This window comes from Coregonus lavaretus (assembly GCF_964263955.1).
Source record: "Coregonus lavaretus genome assembly, contig: HAP1_SCAFFOLD_175, whole genome shotgun sequence".
NCBI lineage: Eukaryota > Metazoa > Chordata > Actinopteri > Salmoniformes > Salmonidae > Coregonus > Coregonus lavaretus.
The window spans coordinates 383,422-402,912 of NW_028164027.1; the positions used below are offsets into that span (position 1 = coordinate 383,422).

Here is a 19,491-nt window from a genome sequence, read left to right on the forward strand (position 1 = left end):
ATGAACATTCCCCACATGCAGGTAGTCTTATTTTTTGTTGTAAAAAGTGAAAGCAGATGTTTTTTTTTTTAAACGTTTGATTGATTAGTCAACCTGATTCATCTTCAGTAAACGTGCAGTTCTTTGGAGCCGTCACTAGGGCGACTAAATTAACGTTCGTTTGCCTCGCTAACGTTAGAAACAAAGTTATTGGATTGTGAAAGTAACGTAAGTGAAGCCAATAATGTGCTCTAAATCTATATAACTATTGCTATGAAAGTTAAATGCAAGCTGTTGTGTAAAAATCGTTTCACTTTGCGTTATGTTAATATTTTGACGTAATTTCTACAACAACTTCATTTTATATAGCTAATGTTTGAATAGCATTAGCCACATGCTACAAGGCCTCTCATCCTCGTGTTTTCCTGATGGCTAAAGTGGAAACTACTAGTAAGCAGTTAACGTTGGATAGCTAGCTAGACGTCAACACATAGTAGCGAAGTTGTGGTAGCTAGGAGTTCAACGGCTAAACATGCAATGCGATGTTAACCTAGCAAGAGTGTCGTCGTATTTTTTTTCTGTGGTGTCGTAGTTACCTAACAAAATGCACATGAAGATATAGCAAAAAGCGCTGCCTGGTCAGCAATACCAACTTTACAAGTCAACCTCCGGACTAGTTGCTCGTTCAACAGTTTTTATTTTGGCGGTGCAGCGTAACGTTAGTGGTTAGCTAGCTAACAAAGTTATTGTAAATACCACACATTGAAGCTAGCTAGCTGGCTATTTTAAATACATTTGGCTGTAACGTTGATGTTAATAAGCTATCAGCTATATTAACATGTCAATATTGCACACTGGTCTACTCTCCTGGCGTCCAGAGCCCCACAACCTGGTCGTGGGTCTTTCCAAGGTGTTTGACAGATTGAAAGGAAGCTATCCCATTTGGTTAGGTCGTAATAAAAGGATGAGGATTGAAGTGTAGGTAACGTTCGCAGGTCAGTTTCTTTCATGCAATGAAATAAAATTGATGGATATCTGCAGCAGAAAAACTAAACACGTCATGACCAAATGTTAGATCGGATAACAATTGTTGTCAGTAAAAATACTTAACGCTATGAGTCCAGATGTCAAACCCCTCTTAATGTTAGTGACAAATCGTTACTTTGACTTTAATCCCGTACTTTGTAATTGCATATCCACTGTGGTAATATCCTGTGACAACCAGCTTTCATGCCCAATATTTCACCTGTCAACTTGTATGGCTCTTTCTTTGTTTGGAAAAGCAATAGCTAAGGGAGTCAGTCGAGACACCCTTCCTCCAAACCTGCCCACGTCAGTCAAACAGCTGATTATTACATAATGCGGAGCTGTAGTAAACTGGGACATGCCCGGGCATATCCAACTCGGCACTAAGGGTGGAGGGGGGTGCACAGACGCAGGGTGACCGCTAGGTGGGCTGAGTCAAAGCTGTGTGCTCGTCATGCTTCGACATGTCAAGGGAGGGTAGTAATCTGGCTTCAGCCCTACACCCGCGTCAACAGGCGGAGCAATGCTAGCCCTGACATGTCTTTCCGAGCCTATTTAAATCCCGGGGAGACGGGGAAGTGGTTCCTACTGCTAGCATCCGAGCTGAAGCACTTTATGTACAGAATATGAAGGGTGTATTATAGAGGTGTGTGTGTATATAAGGGACGTCTACTCTTTAGTACTTCTATTTATTTAGATAGGTAAGCTTGTTTCTGTCTTCCAAAGCTTGTCTTGACGTGTATGTCATTGTATACTTTTATAAGGCATTGCATGTTAACTTTGATATTTTAAATGTATTTTTTTGCTCTACTCTTCAACAGGTGAAAGACAGAATGGCAGAGAATTGTGAGAGAATGTCAGAATGGCATAGAACTGGTTCCCAAATAAATACGTTGGACAATGAGAAACTTGTAAGTATTAACTTAAATCTCTCTCTATCACACAGTTTACATCATATTTGTTTACAATGACATTGAATCTAAAATAACGTTTTTGTTTTATGTGCTATTTTTTCCCAGGTACGACCAAAAGAGAAACTGCACATCTTATTACAGCAGGCAGGTGCAGACAAAGACGTTTTCACCATGAAAGAGGTATGAAGTGACTTGACAGCTGGCTGTCTTTGTTGCCTGTATCCTGGTGATATAGAACCACAAGTCTTTGGCTTAACTTTAGTTAATCAAGTTATTGTTGTGTGAAGCAGACAGATGAAAACCTTTAAGACCCTCAATGGACATTATATCCCAGACTTTTCAGTTTCCATCATATTTTCTAGTCTCATATTTTAATTACTTTTTTCACATTTAAATATTTGATGTTTTGAATTTCCAATTGCAGTATATCTTAGAGTTTACTCCTAGAATAGTGGATATTAGTTCATTTCTAAGGAAGGAAAAGTTACTCTTCATGTGTTGTTAGCAGCCAAACTACTGGTATAGAAGTTGTGTAGGTGTTGCCTCTGGATTCTTCTCCACATAGTTAGATTTACACTAGTTTCACTATTGGTTGTCGCTTTCAACTAAGTACTACATACAGTAGATGCTCTCAAAAAAATATAAAGGCTTTTGTCTTGGTTCTGTTGTTTTTCCTGTTGATATACTGTTTTACCTACATTAGTTGAATGAACTGATTGTCACTCTGGATAAGAGCATCTTCTAAACTAGAATACAAATGCACTGTCATTTACTTATTTTAAAACATAAATGGCGAGCTATGATTGGCTAGCAGGTCCCCTTGGTTTTGAAGACATGTCACTCAGCTTTGGGGAGAATTGTCAGGGGGTCTATCTGTCTGTGAGGAAGTCTGAGTCATAGAGAGAGAGATTGGTGTTTATCTTAGTTAGAATGTTAGAACATTCAGTCACCTCTTGACTTCCACTCTGACTCACTGGGCTTCAAATGGACCTCTGGAATGTCAAACTAGTCTGGGACTCATTCCTCTCTGTTGTTCATCAGGGAGACAGTTATCTCAGACTGAGAGGCTGCACTGATGCTTTACTTTATAGGGTGTTGAGTGTTTAACTGGTCCACATTGATTGCTGGAGAATATGTTTACAGTCTGTGTAATAATCTGCTTTTATGATAAGGAACTGATGCCTTCATGGCAGGGATCAATCACAATAGCCTCCTGTCAGCTAGAGAAGTATATGGGATGGAGTCATATATTTCTACTCAGTGCGGTGATCATGTGTCTTATCAGTTGCCTGTCTAAAATGGGACCCAGAATACTCTTATTCTGTTGGCTGGATCAGTATGGGATGAGGTGTATCAACTAGACTGAGACAGAACTGTCTGGATCAGTATATGGCGAGATGGTATCGACTAGACTGACAGAACTGTCTGGATCAGTATATGGAGGGAGGGTATCGACTAGACTGAGACAGAACTGTCTGGATCAGTATAGGGAGAGAGGGTATCAACTAGACTGAGACAGAACTGTCTGGATCAGTATATGGAGAGAGGGTATCGACTAGACTGAGACAGAACTGTCTGGATCAGTATATGGAGAGAGGGTATCGACTAGACTGAGACAGAACTGTCTGGATCAGTATATGGAGGGAGGGTATCGACTAGACTGAGACAGAACTGTCTGGATCAGTATATGGAGAGTAACGACTAGACTGAGACAGAACTGTCTGGATCAGTATATGGAGAGAGGGTATCAACTAGACTGAGACAGAACTGTCTGGATCAGTATATGGAGAGTAACGACTAGACTGACAGAACTGTCTGGATCAGCATATGGAGGGAGGGTATCAACTAGACTGACAGAACTGTCTGGATCAGTATATGGAGAGAGGGTATCTACTAGACTGAGACAGAACTGTCTGGATCAGTATATGGAGGGAGGGTATCAACTAGACTGAGACAGAACTGTCTGGATCAGTATATGGAGAGTATCGACTAGACTGGGACAGAACTGCCTGGATCAGTATATGGAGGGAGGGTATCGACTAGACTGAGACAGAACTGCCTGGATCAGTATATGGAGAGAGGGTATCAACTAGACTGAGACAGAACTGTCTGGATCAGTATATGGAGGGAGGGTATCGACTAGACTGAGACAGAACTGTCTGGATCAGTATATGGAGAGTAACGACTAGACTGAGACAGAACTGTCTGGATCAGTATATGGAGGGAGGGTATCGACTAGACTGAGACAGAACTGTCTGGATCAGTATAGGGAGAGAGGGTATCGACTAGACTGAGACAGAACTGTCTGGATCAGTATAGGGAGAGAGGGTATCGACTAGACTGAGACAGAACTGTCTGGATCAGTATAGGGAGAGAGGGTATCAACTAGACTGAGACAGAACTGTGGATCAGTATATGGAGGGAGGGTATCGACTAGACAGACAGAACTGTGGATCAGTATATGGAGGGAGGGTATCAACTAGACTGAGACAGAACTATTGATGGTGCGGTCTTATCCTGAGACATTCCCAGACTTCTACTCTTGACCTCTGGCAGCACCCCCTGTTACGCTCTCTCTCCTCTTGAACCCTGCCTGTACCCTGTTACTCTCTCTCCTCTTGACCCCTGCCTGTACCCTGTTACTCTCTCTCCTCTTGACCTCTGCCTGTACCCCCTGTTACTCTCTCTCCTCTTGACCCCTGCCTGTACCCCCTGTTACTCTCTCTCCTCTTGACCTCTGCCTGTACCCCCTGTTACTCTCTCTCCTCTTGACCCCTGCCTGTACCCTGTTACTCTCTCTCCTCTTGACCCCTGCCTGTACCCTGTTACTCTCTCTCCTCTTGACCCCTGCCTGTACCCCCTGTTTCTCTCTCCTCTTGACCCCTGCCTGTACCCCCTGTTACTCTCTCTCCTCTTGACCCCTGCCTGTACCCTGTTACTCTCTCTCCTCTTGACCCCTGCCTGTACCCTGTTACTCTCTCTCCTCTTGACCCCTGCCTGTACCCCCTGTTTCTCTCTCCTCTTGACCCCTGCCTGTACCCCCTGTTACTCTCTCTCCTCTTGAACCCTGCCTGTACCCTGTTACTCTCTCTCCTCTTGACCCCTGCCTGTACCCCCTGTTTCTCTCTCCTCTTGACCCCTGCCTGTACCCCCTGTTACTCTCTCTCCTCTTGACCCCTGCCTGTACCCCCTGTTACTCTCTCTCCTCTTGACCCCTGCCTGTACCCTGTTTCTCTCTCTCCTCTTGACCCCTGCCTGTACCCTGTTACTCTCTCTCCTCTTGAACCCTGCCTGTACCCCCTGTTACGCTCTCTCTCCTCTTGACCTCTGTCTGTACCCTGTTACTCTCTCTCCTCTTAACCCCTGCCTCTACCCTGTTTCTCTCTCTCCTCTTGAACCCTGCCTGTACCCTGTTACTCTCTCTCCTCTTCTGTGTTATGCTGCGGTGTTGACCTCTGACCCCTGTGCTGTCTATTGTTAGGTGATATTCTACCTGGGGCAGTACATCATGAAGAAGCAGCTTTATGACATGAAGCAGCAACACCTAGTGCACTGTGCTGACGACCCACTGGGGGCTGTACTGGGAGTGGACAGCTTCTCTGTTAAAGAGCCACGGTGAGGGGACACTGCAGGGAGTGGACAGCTTCTCCGTCAAAGAGCCACACACAGACACTCTCACAATAACACACACAGACACTCACACAATAACACACACACAGACACTCTCACAATAACACACACACAGACACTCTCACAATAACACACACACAGACACTCTCACAATAACACACACACAGACACTCTCACAATAACACACACACACAGACACTCTCACAATAACACACACACAGACACTCTCACAATAACACACACACAGACACTCTCACAATAACACACACACAGACACTCTCACAATAACACACACACAGCTTGGGGCGGACGATAAACCCACACCCCAACACACACACACCCTGTTTACCCCCACCCCAACACACACACACCCTGTTTACCCCCACCCCAACACACACACACCCTGTTTACCCCCACCCCAACACACACACACCCTGTTTACCCCCACCCTAACACACACACACCCTGTTTACCCACACCCTAACACACACACACACACACCCTGTTTACCCCCACCCTAACACACACACACACACACCCTGTTTACCCCCACCCCAACACACACACACCCTGTTTACCCCCACCCTAACACACACACACACACACCCTGTTTACCCCCACCCCAACACACACACACCCTGTTTACCCCCACCCTAACACACACACACACACCCTGTTTACCCCCACCCCAACACACACACACCCTGTTTACCCCCACCCTAACACACACACACACACCCTGTTTACCCCCACCCCAACACACACACACCCTGTTTACCCCCACCCTAACACACACACACACCCTGTTTACCCCCACCCCAACACACACACACCCTGTTTACCCCCACCCCAACACACACACACCCTGTTTACCCACACCCCAACACACACACACCCTGTTTACCCACACCCCAACACACACACACCCTGTTTACCCACACCCCAACACACACACACCCTGTTTACCCCCACCCTAACACACACACACCCTGTTTACCCCCACCCCAACACACACACACCCTGTTTACCCCCACCCCAACACACACACACCCTGTTTACCCACACCCCAACACACACACCCTGTTTACCCCCACCCTAACACACACACACACCCTGTTTACCCCCACCCCAACACACAACACACCCTGTTTACCCCCACCCCAACACACACACACCCTGTTTACCCACACCCCAACACACACACACCCTGTTTACCCACACCCCAACACACACACACCCTGTTTACCCACACCCCAACACACACACACCCTGTTTACCCCCACCCTAACACACACACACCCTGTTTACCCCCACCCCAACACACACACACCCTGTTTACCCCCACCCCAACACACACACACCCTGTTTACCCACACCCCAACACACACACACACACACCCTGTTTACCCCCACCCTAACACACACACACACACACCCTGTTTACCCCCACCCCAACACACACACACCCTGTTTACCCCCACCCTAACACACACACACACCCTGTTTACCCCCACCCCAACACACACACACCCTGTTTACCCCCACCCTAACACACACACACACCCTGTTTACCCCCACCCCAACACACACACACCCTGTTTACCCCCACCCCAACACACACACACCCTGTTTACCCACACCCCAACACACACACACCCTGTTTACCCACACCCCAACACACACACACCCTGTTTACCCACACCCCAACACACACACACCCTGTTTACCCCCACCCTAACACACACACACCCTGTTTACCCCCACCCCAACACACACACACCCTGTTTACCCCCACCCCAACACACACACACCCTGTTTACCCACACCCCAACACACACACACACACACACACCCTGTTTACCCCCACCCTAACACACACACACCCTGTTTACCCCCACCCCAACACACAACACACCCTGTTTACCCCCACTCCAACACACACAAACCCTGTTTACCCACACCCCAACACACACACACCCTGTTTACCCCCACCCTAACACACACACACCCTGTTTACCCCCACCCCAACACACACACACCCTGTTTACCCCCACCCCAACACACACACACCCTGTTTACCCCCACCCCAACACACACACACCCTGTTTACCCCCACCCCAACACACACACACCCTGTTTACCCACACCCCAACACACACACACCCTGTTTACCCACACCCTGTTTACCCACACCCTGTTTACCCCCACCCCAACACACACACACCCTGTTTACCCACACCCTGTTTACCCCCACCCCAACACACACACACCCTGTTTACCCACACCCTGTTTACCCCCACCCCAACACACACAAACCCTGTTTACCCACACCCCAACACACACACACCCTGTTTACCCCCACCCTAACACACACACACCCTGTTTACCCCCACCCCAACACACACACACCCTGTTTACCCCCACCCCAACACACACACACCCTGTTTACCCACACCCCAACACACACACACCCTGTTTACCCACACCCCAACACACACACCCTGTTTACCCACACCCCAACACACACACACCCTGTTTACCCACACCCCAACACACACACACCCTGTTTACCCCCACCCTAACACACACACACCCTGTTTACCCCCACCCCAACACACACACACCCTGTTTACCCCCACCCCAACACACACACACCCTGTTTACCCACACCCCAACACACACACACACACCCTGTTTACCCCCACCCTAACACACACACACACACACACACCCTGTTTACCCCCACCCCAACACACACACACCCTGTTTACCCCCACCCTAACACACACACACACACCCTGTTTACCCCCACCCCAACACACACACACCCTGTTTACCCCCACCCTAACACACACACCCTGTTTACCCCCACCCCAACACACACACACCCTGTTTACCCCCACCCCAACACACACACACCCTGTTTACCCACACCCCAACACACACACACCCTGTTTACCCACACCCCAACACACACACACCCTGTTTACCCCCACCCTAACACACACACCCTGTTTACCCCCACCCCAACACACACACACCCTGTTTACCCCCACCCCAACACACACACACCCTGTTTACCCACACCCCAACACACACACACACACACACCCTGTTTACCCCCACCCTAACACACACACACACCCTGTTTACCCCCACCCCAACACACCCTGTTTACCCCCACCCCAACACACACAAACCCTGTTTACCCACACCCCAACACACACACACCCTGTTTACCCCCACCCCAACACACACACACCCTGTTTACCCCCACCCCAACACACACACACCCTGTTTACCCCCACCCCAACACACACACACCCTGTTTACCCACACCCCAACACACACACACCCTGTTTACCCACACCCCAACACACACACACCCTGTTTACCCACACCCTGTTTACCCCCACCCCAACACACACACACCCTGTTTACCCACACCCTGTTTACCCCCACCCCAACACACACACACCCTGTTTACCCACACCCTGTTTACCCCCACCCCAACACACACATAATCTAAGACAGGCTCTCTGTAAGTCGCTCTGGATAAGAGTGTCTGCTAAATGACTAAAATGTAAATGTACACAGCCTCTAATACATCCCCTCTACACAGCCTCTAATACATCCCCTCTACACAGCCTCTAATACATCCCCTCTACACAGCCTCTAATACATCCCCTCTACACAGCCTCTAATACATCCCCTCTACACAGCCTCTAATACATCCCCTCTACACAGCCTCTAATACATCCCCTCTACACAGCCTCTAATACATCCCCTCTACACAGCCTCTAATACATCCCCTCTACACAGCCTCTAATACATCCCCTCTACACAGGCTCTAATACATCCCCTCTACACAGCCTCTAATACATCCCCTCTACACAGGCTCTAATACATCCCCTCTACACAGGCTCTAATACATCCCCTCTACACAGCCTCTAATACATCCCCTCTACACAGGCTCTAATACATCCCCTCTAGACAGCCTCTAATACAGCCCCTCTACACAGGCTCTAATACATCCCCTCTATACAGGCTCTAATACATCCCCTCTACACAGGCTCTAATACATCCCCTCTACACAGCCTCTAATACATCCCCTCTACACAGCCTCTAATACAGCCCCTCTACACAGCCTCTAATACATCCCCTCTACACGGGCTCTAATACATCCCCTCTACACAGCCTCTAATACATCCCCTCTACACAGCCTCTAATACATCCCCTCTACACAGGCTCTAATGCAGCCTCTAATACATCCCCTCTACACAGTCTCTAATGCAGGCTCTCTGGTCCTCTAATACAGACTCTGGCCCTCTAATACAGCCACTTAATATGCTGTCACCTGTGGCATGTGTTGGCTCAGATGTGTACTGATGTTTCAAAAAGAAGTTACTGAAGTTGATGAGCAGGCTTCTTTTTGCTAAACAAATTTGAGATGGCTGAAACGGAAACAGTTTCAGTATGCTAATGTTAGCCTTGTGTGTTTTGCTCTTTCAGAGTCCTCTTCGCTATGATCACACAAAATCTCCTAGCAGTGCAAAATCAAGGTACTTTTCCCCTTTTCGGTTATTGTCCTGTAGTTACTAGTTAATATACATCACTTTTTGAAAAAGCAATTTGTACGCTAGGCAGGTCAATGCTGTCTTATGTATTGGGGTTGATAAGACACTGAAGAAGTAGTCTATTCAGATTTTTTAAATGTGGATGTTTCTTTTTCCTTAAGAATCCCAGTCTCTGTTCACGGAACCCAGGAGCCAGAGTGAACCGGATAGAGGGCCTAAGGTAAGAAGACAACATAGAAAGAGGATCTATTCATTTTATTTCTATGGTAGACACACTAAACTAAATGAAGGGAACCCTCTAACCAGTTGTACTATTATGTGTGTTTTCCCGCGTTATTTGTAATTTATTCACTTTAACTCTACCCACATGTACATATTACCTCAACTACCTCGACTAGCCGGTGCCCCCGCACATTGACTCTGCACCGGTACCCCCCTATATATATAGCCTCCCTACTGTTATTTTATTTTACTTCTGCTCTTTTCTTCTCTCAACACTTTTTTGTTGTTGTTTTATTTGACTTGTTTTATTTAAACAAAATAAATGCATTGTTGGTTAAGGGCTGTAAGTAAGCATTTCACTGTAATGTCTACACCTGTTGTATTCGGCGCATGTGGCCAATACGATTTGATTTGAAAATCCATGTGTTTGGTTGGTTGAAACACTCCAGTGGGGGCGTTGCTATAACGGGGTACTGGATAGCTGCTATTTTACAGGCTCCGACCCAACTTTGCTGTTTTGTGATTTTTTTTGTCGTAATTTTTTTTTCTCCATGAATTGTTTCCGCTGTAATTTCTTACAACCGACAATAACTTTTGAACATCAGATCTGTAGTTACTTACCTTTTAAATGTTTGACTTCGACTCATCTGCCCTGTTTGAGACCCCTTCCCTAGACCCACTCCAATTTGCATACCGCCCCAACGTTCCCTTTAATTTTTTTCATCGCTGAGCAAATTTCAGGTCTGCTGAGTACCAACTCAATATCTTGTCTATTTACGACGTTAATGTACGCCAATTTGGCACTTTCATCTACAAATACTAACACCTCCCAGACAGTTTACCCTTCAATGGATTCTTCCAGGTTATTTCTGAAATCCATCTATATAACACAAGACACTGCGACAACCTTCACCCTGCCAGGCAGTGTTGCTGCACGAGGTGGGATATAGGATTAGTATATATTTTTTGTTGTGCCATTAGCAGCTATGAAACAAAACAGCAGAAATACTTTGAAAACAAGCTACTGCAGAATATTTCTAATCCCCGACTCGCACATGTGCTCATACTTGGCTTTTGACAATTTTTTATTAGTGAATGTAATGCTCTTCACTGTAGAGCCCTGCAAATTCTGACCCACCGAAACCTAAATATACCCACGTTTGGTGGGTGGTAGGAGTTAATTGTATGCCCTACCCCTATACATATTTACATTTTTTAAAAACATTTTAGTCATTTAGCAGACGCTCTTATCCAGAGCGACTTACAGTTAGCACATACATTATTTTATCGAACCCACAACCCTGGCGTTGCAAACGCCATGCTCTACCAACTGAGCTACATCCCCTGCCGGCCATTCCCCTCCCCTACCCTGGACGACGCTGGGCCAATTGTGCGCCGCCCCATGGGTCTCCCGGTCGCGGCCGGCTACGACAGAGCCTGGATTCGAACCAGGATCTCTAGTGGCACAGCTAGCACTGCGATGCAGTGCCTTAGACCACTGCGCCACTACCTCTATCACTCCAGTATCCCTGCACATTGTTAATATGGTACTGGAGCTGACTGACCCAGTATATAGCTAGCTTACTTTCTCGTGTTTTTGTTCTACCTTGTTTTTCTTTTAAAAATTATTACATGAGATATTGATTACGGCATTGGTGGGTTTAGAAGCTTGTAAGAAAGGCATTTCGCTGTACTTGTGCACGTGACATTTAAAACTTGAAATGTGAAACTACTGGCGTTGGGTGCGATGACATGCTAGCTGTTCCCGGAGACTTCGTCATTGAGCCAACGACCTATAAAATGTAGCAGCGGTGGCAAGAATTTAGCAGCGGTGGGCCACCGCTATTAAATGAATATAGGGGAAACACTGCTCCATCACCCTCCATTTTAAAGAGTTCCAAACAGACTGTGTCAAACTAATTGCCTAGCCCTGGGTCACACACACACACACACACACACACACACACACACACACACACACACACACACACACACTCAACCTCAAGTTGAAACAACTTAGTTTGTTGAAGAGTGATGTTTATGTTCCAAGACGGTCTCCCTCGGAGCTGATGTCGTTTTTAAGTGGTCGCTGTGCCTGGGTGCGTTTTATAGACAGACTCCCACCAGTGTTCTGGTTCACTGGTTCATTTCTCTTAACAGTTCCTCCTGTTTTAATCTGTTACAGGAAACAGACTCAGACTGTCCTTCATCATCATCTACCTCAGAACGCAGGAGGAGGAGGAGTGACCCTGGTGAGTACCTCTCTGTCTCTGTCTGATTAATGTGTGTTGTTGTTGGAGTACTCCAACAGTGTTGTCTGATTAATGTGTTGTTGTTGTTGGAGTACTCCAACAGTGTTTCCATAAGCCTACACCTACTAACTACACCAGTCCTGCTCACGTGGATCTGTGCTGTAACTTCCTCCTGGAGAAACAGACTGATGTCATGTCCGACAGGATGGCTTCGCGGTGTCATGTCAGACAAGGATGGCTTCGTGGTGTCATGTCAGACAAGGATGGCTCCGTGGTGTCATGTCAGACAAGGATGGCTTCGTGGTGTCATGTCAGACAAGGATGGCTTCGTGGTGTCATGTCAGACAAGGATGGCTTCGTGGTGTCATGTCAGACAAGGATGGCTTCGTGGTGTCATGTCCGACAGGATGGCTTCGTGGTGTCATGTCAGACAAGGATGGCTTCATGGTGTCATGTCAGACAGGATGGCTCCGTGGTGTCATGTCAGACGGGATGGCTTCGTGGTGTCATGTCAGACAGGATGGCTTCGCGGTGTCATGTCAGACAGGATGGCTTCGCGGTGTCATGTCAGACAGGATGGTTTCATGTGCTACCCTGTAAAGGCTGTTGGGGAAGATGTACACTCCTTTTATATATTTCAGAGTTATGGATTGATCAAAGCATAGAACCACTGTCACTTTCACTGTGTCCGTCCAGACTTGTCCTGCTTGGCAGGGGTGACGTGGCCATCTGTAGCCAGGCAGGCAGACGTGGTGGTGACTGGTATCTCTGTGTGGGGATAGGAGGAACACACTGGTCTGGAGGCTGTGGAGAATGTGTTCAGATGACTTCTCCTCACAATGAGTCTCTTCAGGCCCATAGCATCCACACACAGACACAACAAAGACATGCCTGTTCCCTGTTCCTAACAGACCAGGGGGGAATCCACATCCACAGCAGTCCTAGCCTGATGGATTGAAATGGACCGTTTTAAATATGTTTTTTTATTGCTCTTAGCTACTGGTCGTACCTCAAGCCAATGCCCATGTACGGCTATAAAAAGTCATTGATGTCTTGTGAACATCACATAAGATATTCAGTGTCCTCAAGGAAGAAATAGCTTTGTTGAAGACTATATCAGTATGTTTCAATATGTCAACTGAGTGATTGGTTGCACAACATTCTTCTCTATTGCCATCAGAGGAGAAATGGCTTATTTGAAGAAATTGTTAACAGTAGTATTTGATGTGTCAACCCTGCTAACACCACTGCTCACATCTCCTCTGTTCTATTCCAGCGGGCACATCATCGACACAAGAGGAGGACGGCTGTGAGCCCAGGAAGAGGCATAGGTCAGACAGCTTTTCTCTAACCTTTGATGACAGCATGTCCTGGTGTGTGATAGGAGGCCTGAGACGAGACCGGAGGAGCACTGAGTCTTCAGACTCCCACAGTAACACTGTGAGTAGCCTAGTGTATCTCTGTGAGTAGCCTGGTGTATCTCTGTGAGTAGCCTGGTGTATCTCTGTGAGTAGCCTGGTGTATCTCTGTGAGTAGCCTAGTGTATCTCTGTGAGTAGCCTGGTGTAACTCTGTGAGTAGCCTGGTGTAACTGTGAGTAGCCTGGTGTAACTCTGTGAGTAGCCTAGTGTATCTCTGTGAGTAGCCTAGTGTATCTCTGTGAGTAGCCTAGTGTATCTCTGTGAGTAGCCTAGTGTATCTCTGTGAGTAGCCTAGTGTATCTCTGTGAGTAGCCTAGTGTATCTCTGTGAGTAGCCTAGTGTATCTCTGTGAGTAGCCTAGTGTAACACTGTGAGTAGCCTGGTGTATCTCTGTGAGTAGCCTAGTGTATCTCTGTGAGTAGCCTAGTGTATCTCTGTGAGTAGCCTAGTGTAACTCTGTGAGTAGCCTAGTGTATCTCTGTGAGTAGCCTAGTGTAACTCTGTGAGTAGCCTGGTGTAACTCTGTGAGTAGCCTAGTGTATCTCTGTGAGTAGCCTGGTGTAACACTGTGAGTAGCCTGGTGTAACTCTGTGAGTAGCCTGGTGTAACACTGTGAGTAGCCTGGTGTAACTCTGTGAGTAGCCTAGTGTATCTCTGTGAGTAGCCTAGTGTATCTCTGTGAGTAGCCTGGTGTATCTCTGTGAGTAGCCTAGTGTAACTCTGTGAGTAGCCTGGTGTATCTCTGTGAGTAGCCTACTGCAGTACAACTATTAACCCTGTCTAAGACTGTAGTTTCATCAATACTAAATTAAAGGAGGGTGAGATCCTAAACTAGAGAATACCTGCTGGGTTACAAAATTATACAGATGAAGGAATGAGATGATTTAATTCCTACACATAATGGTCAGATGAAATGTTTCACATCTACTGTGTGACGTGGGTTCGTTCAGTACTTTAGCTGTGTAAGTCCCATGTTACTGAGCGCTCTCTCTCTCTCTCTCTCTCTCTCTCTCTCTCTCTCTCTGTCTCTCTCTGTCTCTCTCTCTGTCTCTCTCTCTCTCTCTCTCTCACAACAGGAAGTAGGTTCATCGGTCAGTGACGTGTGTGACGATGATCTGAGCCAGGATCTGGACTCTGATAACTTCAGCGTGGAGTTTGAGGTGGAGTCCATTGACTCGGATGCCTACAGCGATCCCGAAGAGGCTTCAGTGTCTGGAGAGGACGAGGTCTCAGCTCACTGTCTTTTCAACTGTGTGTGTGTGCATCCGCTGCATTCATTTAGCTGTGGTGCTATCACTGGGGGGGTGGGGGGCATGCTCCCGGACCCCCCGAGGAAACACTGGTGTGTGTGTGTCATTTCAAACAGCGCCCTCTAGTGTCCTGGGGTCAAACTGCAGCTGTTGACTCACTGTCTGTCGTTCTCTCACAGGTGTATGAAGTCACCATCTTTGAAGCAGAGGAGGAGGACTCGTTCGATGACGACACTGAAATCACGGAAGCAGTATGTTTCATATTACCCATAATAATAATAATAAAATCTCACCAACACAAGGATACCACAGCTACCAATGTTCTGGTTGGCTAGTGTCTGTTGTCTAATCTAGTGGTGTTGTCTAATCTAGCTCTATTGCCTGTTGTTTAATCTAGTTGTATGGCCTGTTGCCTAATCTAGTTGTATGGCCTGTCGTCTAATCTAGCGGTGTCGTCTAATCTAGCGGTGTCGTCTAATCTAGCGCTGTCGTCTGTCTAATCTAGCGGGTGTCGTCTGTCTAATCTAGCGGTGTCGTCTGTCTAATCTAGCGGTGTCGTCTGTCTAATCTAGCGGTGTCGTCTGTCTAATCTAGCGGTGTCGTCTGTTGTGTTTCAGGACTACTGGAAGTGCTCGAAGTGTGAGGAGTTGAACCCTCCCCTCCCCCGTAACTGCAACCGCTGCTGGAAGCTAAGAAAGGATTGGTTTCCCGAGTCTGACAGCAACTCTGCTATCACCACCACCACCACCACCACCACCACGGCCCCCAACCTCAAACCTTTGCCCCCCAAGCCTTCCCCAGCCCCGACAGAGACAGACGAGACCGAGGCTGAAGGACTGGATGTCCCAGACGGGAAGAGAGCCCGGTCGCCCCTTCCCCTCCTCAAAGACTCCCAGGAATTGGTGTCCGTCTCTGGCCCCGATTCCCAAGACTCGGCCTGCTCCTCCCAGCCCTCCACCTCTTCTTCTTCTTCTTCCGGTGGTGTAGGCTCAGGCTCGTCCTCTAGCGCCCCCTTCAGCCAGGAAGTGATGGCACCGGACCTGGAGCGCTTCAACAGCCAGGAGGCTCACCTCCCCGCCAGCTGCCTGGAGCCCTGCGTCATCTGTCAGACCAGGCCCAAGAACGGCTGCATCGTACACGGACGCACCGGACACCTCATGGCCTGTTACACCTGCGCCAAGAAACTGAAGAAGAGGAACAAGTTGTGTCCAGTCTGCAGGGAACCTATCCAGTCCGTCGTCTTAATCTATCTCAGCTGAAGGACGGCTATCGGCTAGACTGGCTTGCATCCCAAATTAGAAGTCTATTCCCTATGTAGTGCACTACTTTCAACCATGGCCCATAGGGCTCCGGTCAAAAGTAGTGCACTATATAGGGAATAGGGTGTCGTTTAGGATGTAACCTATAGCTACACCCACTCCCTGATCCAAAACACCATAACTCTGAATTAATAAATTTGTATATATGTTTCATTGTTTATTTGGAAGTGGTTTTATTTATGAACTGTCTGAGTGTCTTGACTCTACCAAGCAAGGTGCCTGTTGTTGATTTGTGATGGATTTATAGTGATAATAATCTCCTGATGTGTTCTATCTAGGGTTTCAAATGGATCAAATTCTCTTAGCGGTGATATATTCACTTTATTTTATTATTTTGATTTGAATAAAGTATGTCTATCAAATTAACACTTATATATTGGTAACGATGGTAGTTTGTTGTTTTATTTTCACCTAGTCTTCCCTCTATCCTGCACAGATGATTTTGATAATGATAGTCTTATAATTGGATCTATAATGATATGGGGTAAATCTATGTGAAAGTCAACGTTCACCGGCAGAAAGAGACGTTGTTGTTGTTCGTTGTTGCCGAGTGGGTAGTAGTTGCTAGGGGACTACTTTTCATTAAATCTCAGCAAACATGCCTCAACCTGTTCTCTTGTCTGTCCCCATCCATATCCATTGCCCCCTGATGACAACTTGCCTCGCCCTATTCCCTTTATAGTGCACTACTATTGACCAGGGCCCATGGGGTGCCAGGTAGCTTAGTGGTTAAGAGCGTTGTACCAGTAACCGAAAGGTCGCTGGTTCTAATCCCCAAGCCGACTAGGTGAAGAATCTGTTGATGTGCCCTTGAGCAAGGCACTTAACCCTAATTGCTCCTGTAAGTCGCTCTGGATAAGAGCGTCTGCTAAATGACACATTTTTTATTTTTTAAAAATTTATTTATGAATGGGGTGCCATTTGGGCTGAAGCGCTGCTACTTTCTCAAGTCTCAACCCGGGCAAGCCAACTGACTGAAGTTAAACATTTAAGGCTGTCGTTATGCCATTGGAGCGCTGAAGAGACCTTTGAATTATATTAAAATCAGGTTTTGATTTGTGTGGGCTGACGTGTTGTTGGTTTGCTGTGATTGTAGTTATTTCAACCCTGTTTTGTTTTTAAACCTTACGCCACCTGACAAGCCTCCCATCTAGTACTTACCCCACCTGACAAGCATCCCATCTAATACTTACCCCACCTGACAAGCATCCCATCTAGTACTTACCCCACCTGACAAGCCTCCCATCTAGTACTTACCCCACCTGACAAGCATCCCATCTAATACTTACCCCACCTGACAGAGGAACATTTATCAGTAGATATTCACAATGAATTAACCTACCAACAACATAGTATTACAGTGCTTTTGACATACAGTGACGAAAGTGTAGCAGACATAGCGTCCCCTTTTAGTATATCCTCTAAGAGAAGAGAGAGGAGAGGGAGAGGAGGAGAGAGGGAGTGGAAGAGAGTGGGAGAGGAGAGTGGTAGAGGAGGAGAGGGAGAGGAGGAGAGTGGTAGAGGGGGAGTGGGAGAGGAGGAGAGAGGGAGAGGGAGTGGAAGAGAGGAGAGGAGAGGGGGAGAGTGGTCCCACTGGACAGTGCATCACAGGTGACACTGAGGTCAGAGTGAGTCCTACTGGATCCAGAACAGGCCATGTTGACTCCTTGTACAGAGACAAATGTTACACGTTTACCTCACCAGGTTAAACATCAGGCTCAGTGAACAATGACATGAACATGACCTGCAGAAGCTCTCATGCTTTTGGTTTGTGATCATCTCCAATCTGTTTTGAAATAATAGTAATAAATAATAAGGGGTTGTGTATTCAGAATATATGTTGCTTTCTGTCCAGTCTACCAATATTGAAATGAAATGAGGCAGCAAAATAGACGTTGACAAATCCGGTCTTTACTCTTTGTTCTGTCCGTCAGATAATTGTTCTGAAATACTTACTGGACTTTCCTCTCTTCAGTTTAGAGTTTACAGGCTATCCTGCTCTGTCGTCTCTAAAAGGATCCTGTCTGGACAAGAACGCCAGTTTAGAGTTTACAGGCTATCCTGCTCTGTCGTCTCTAAATGGATCCTGTCTGGACAAGAACTCCAGTTTAGAGTTTACAGGCTATCCTGCTCTGTCGTCTCTAAATGGATCCTGTCTGGACAATGACAATACCTTCAGATTCAGGTCTGCTTTCTCCACACCATGAGGATGAACCATTAACCAGGAGGGTTAGTCTTCATTACTGACACCTGTGGTTAGAGGCAGACATAGACTGGAGAGAGACACAGACACCAAATCTTTAAGATCTCTGACCATAGTAACTCTTTAGGTGGTATATTCTAGGTATTATAATCCATTAATAAACCTCTTGGACGTTTCAATAATACAGCATGTTATCTGGCTTGCTTTATAGACAGGCTTTCAACAACTACCTGGTGACATACAGAGTGGCGCAGAGGTCTAAGGCACTGCATCTCAGTGCTTGAGGCGTCACTACAGATTCCCTGGTTCGATTCCAGGCTGTATCACAACCGGCCGTGATAGGGAGTCCCATAGGGCGGCGCACAATTGGCCCAGCGTCGTCCGGGTTTGGCCGGAGGTAGGCCGTCATTGTAAATAAGAATTTGTTCTTAACTGACTTGTTAAATAATTACTGTGGTAATTTGCTCTTATGCTAATGATCTAACATTATACCTTTGTGTAAAGCTTTATTCCATTAACAATGTGTGATCTATACTACATATACACAAAAGTACGTGGACACTTTCACATTTGTGGATTCGGCCATTTCAGCCACACCCGTTGCTGACAGGTGTATACAAATCGAGCACACAGCCATGCAATCTCCATAAAAACAAACGTTGGCAGTAGAATGGCCTTACTGAAGAGCTCCGCGACTTT

The 19,491-nt window shown here is 46.9% G+C and overlaps 1 protein-coding gene across 3 annotated transcripts; it reads left to right on the top strand.

Annotated features, from left to right (window-relative positions):
• The first annotated feature begins 128 nt into the window (after window positions 1-128).
• LOC311117548 (E3 ubiquitin-protein ligase Mdm2-like) lies at window positions 129-17,190 on the top strand. Of its 3 annotated transcripts, none has more exons than XM_084192471.1 (11): window positions 129-207; window positions 1,827-1,916; window positions 2,025-2,099; window positions 5,401-5,534; window positions 10,062-10,111; window positions 10,288-10,346; window positions 12,534-12,600; window positions 13,877-14,040; window positions 15,097-15,246; window positions 15,450-15,521; window positions 15,888-17,190. In XM_084192471.1, exons 2-11 carry the CDS (start codon window positions 1,839-1,841, stop codon window positions 16,527-16,529), a joined length of 1,491 nt encoding a protein of 496 aa, XP_084048597.1. In that variant the 5' UTR covers window positions 129-207; window positions 1,827-1,838; the 3' UTR covers window positions 16,530-17,190. The 3 variants fall into 3 exon arrangements, with proteins under 3 accessions (XP_084048597.1, XP_084048598.1, XP_084048596.1); XM_084192472.1 differs by lacking the exon at window positions 129-207 and adding an exon at window positions 1,570-1,651; XM_084192470.1 differs by lacking the exon at window positions 129-207 and adding an exon at window positions 1,571-1,706.
• Window positions 17,191-19,491: the final 2,301 nt, after the last annotated feature.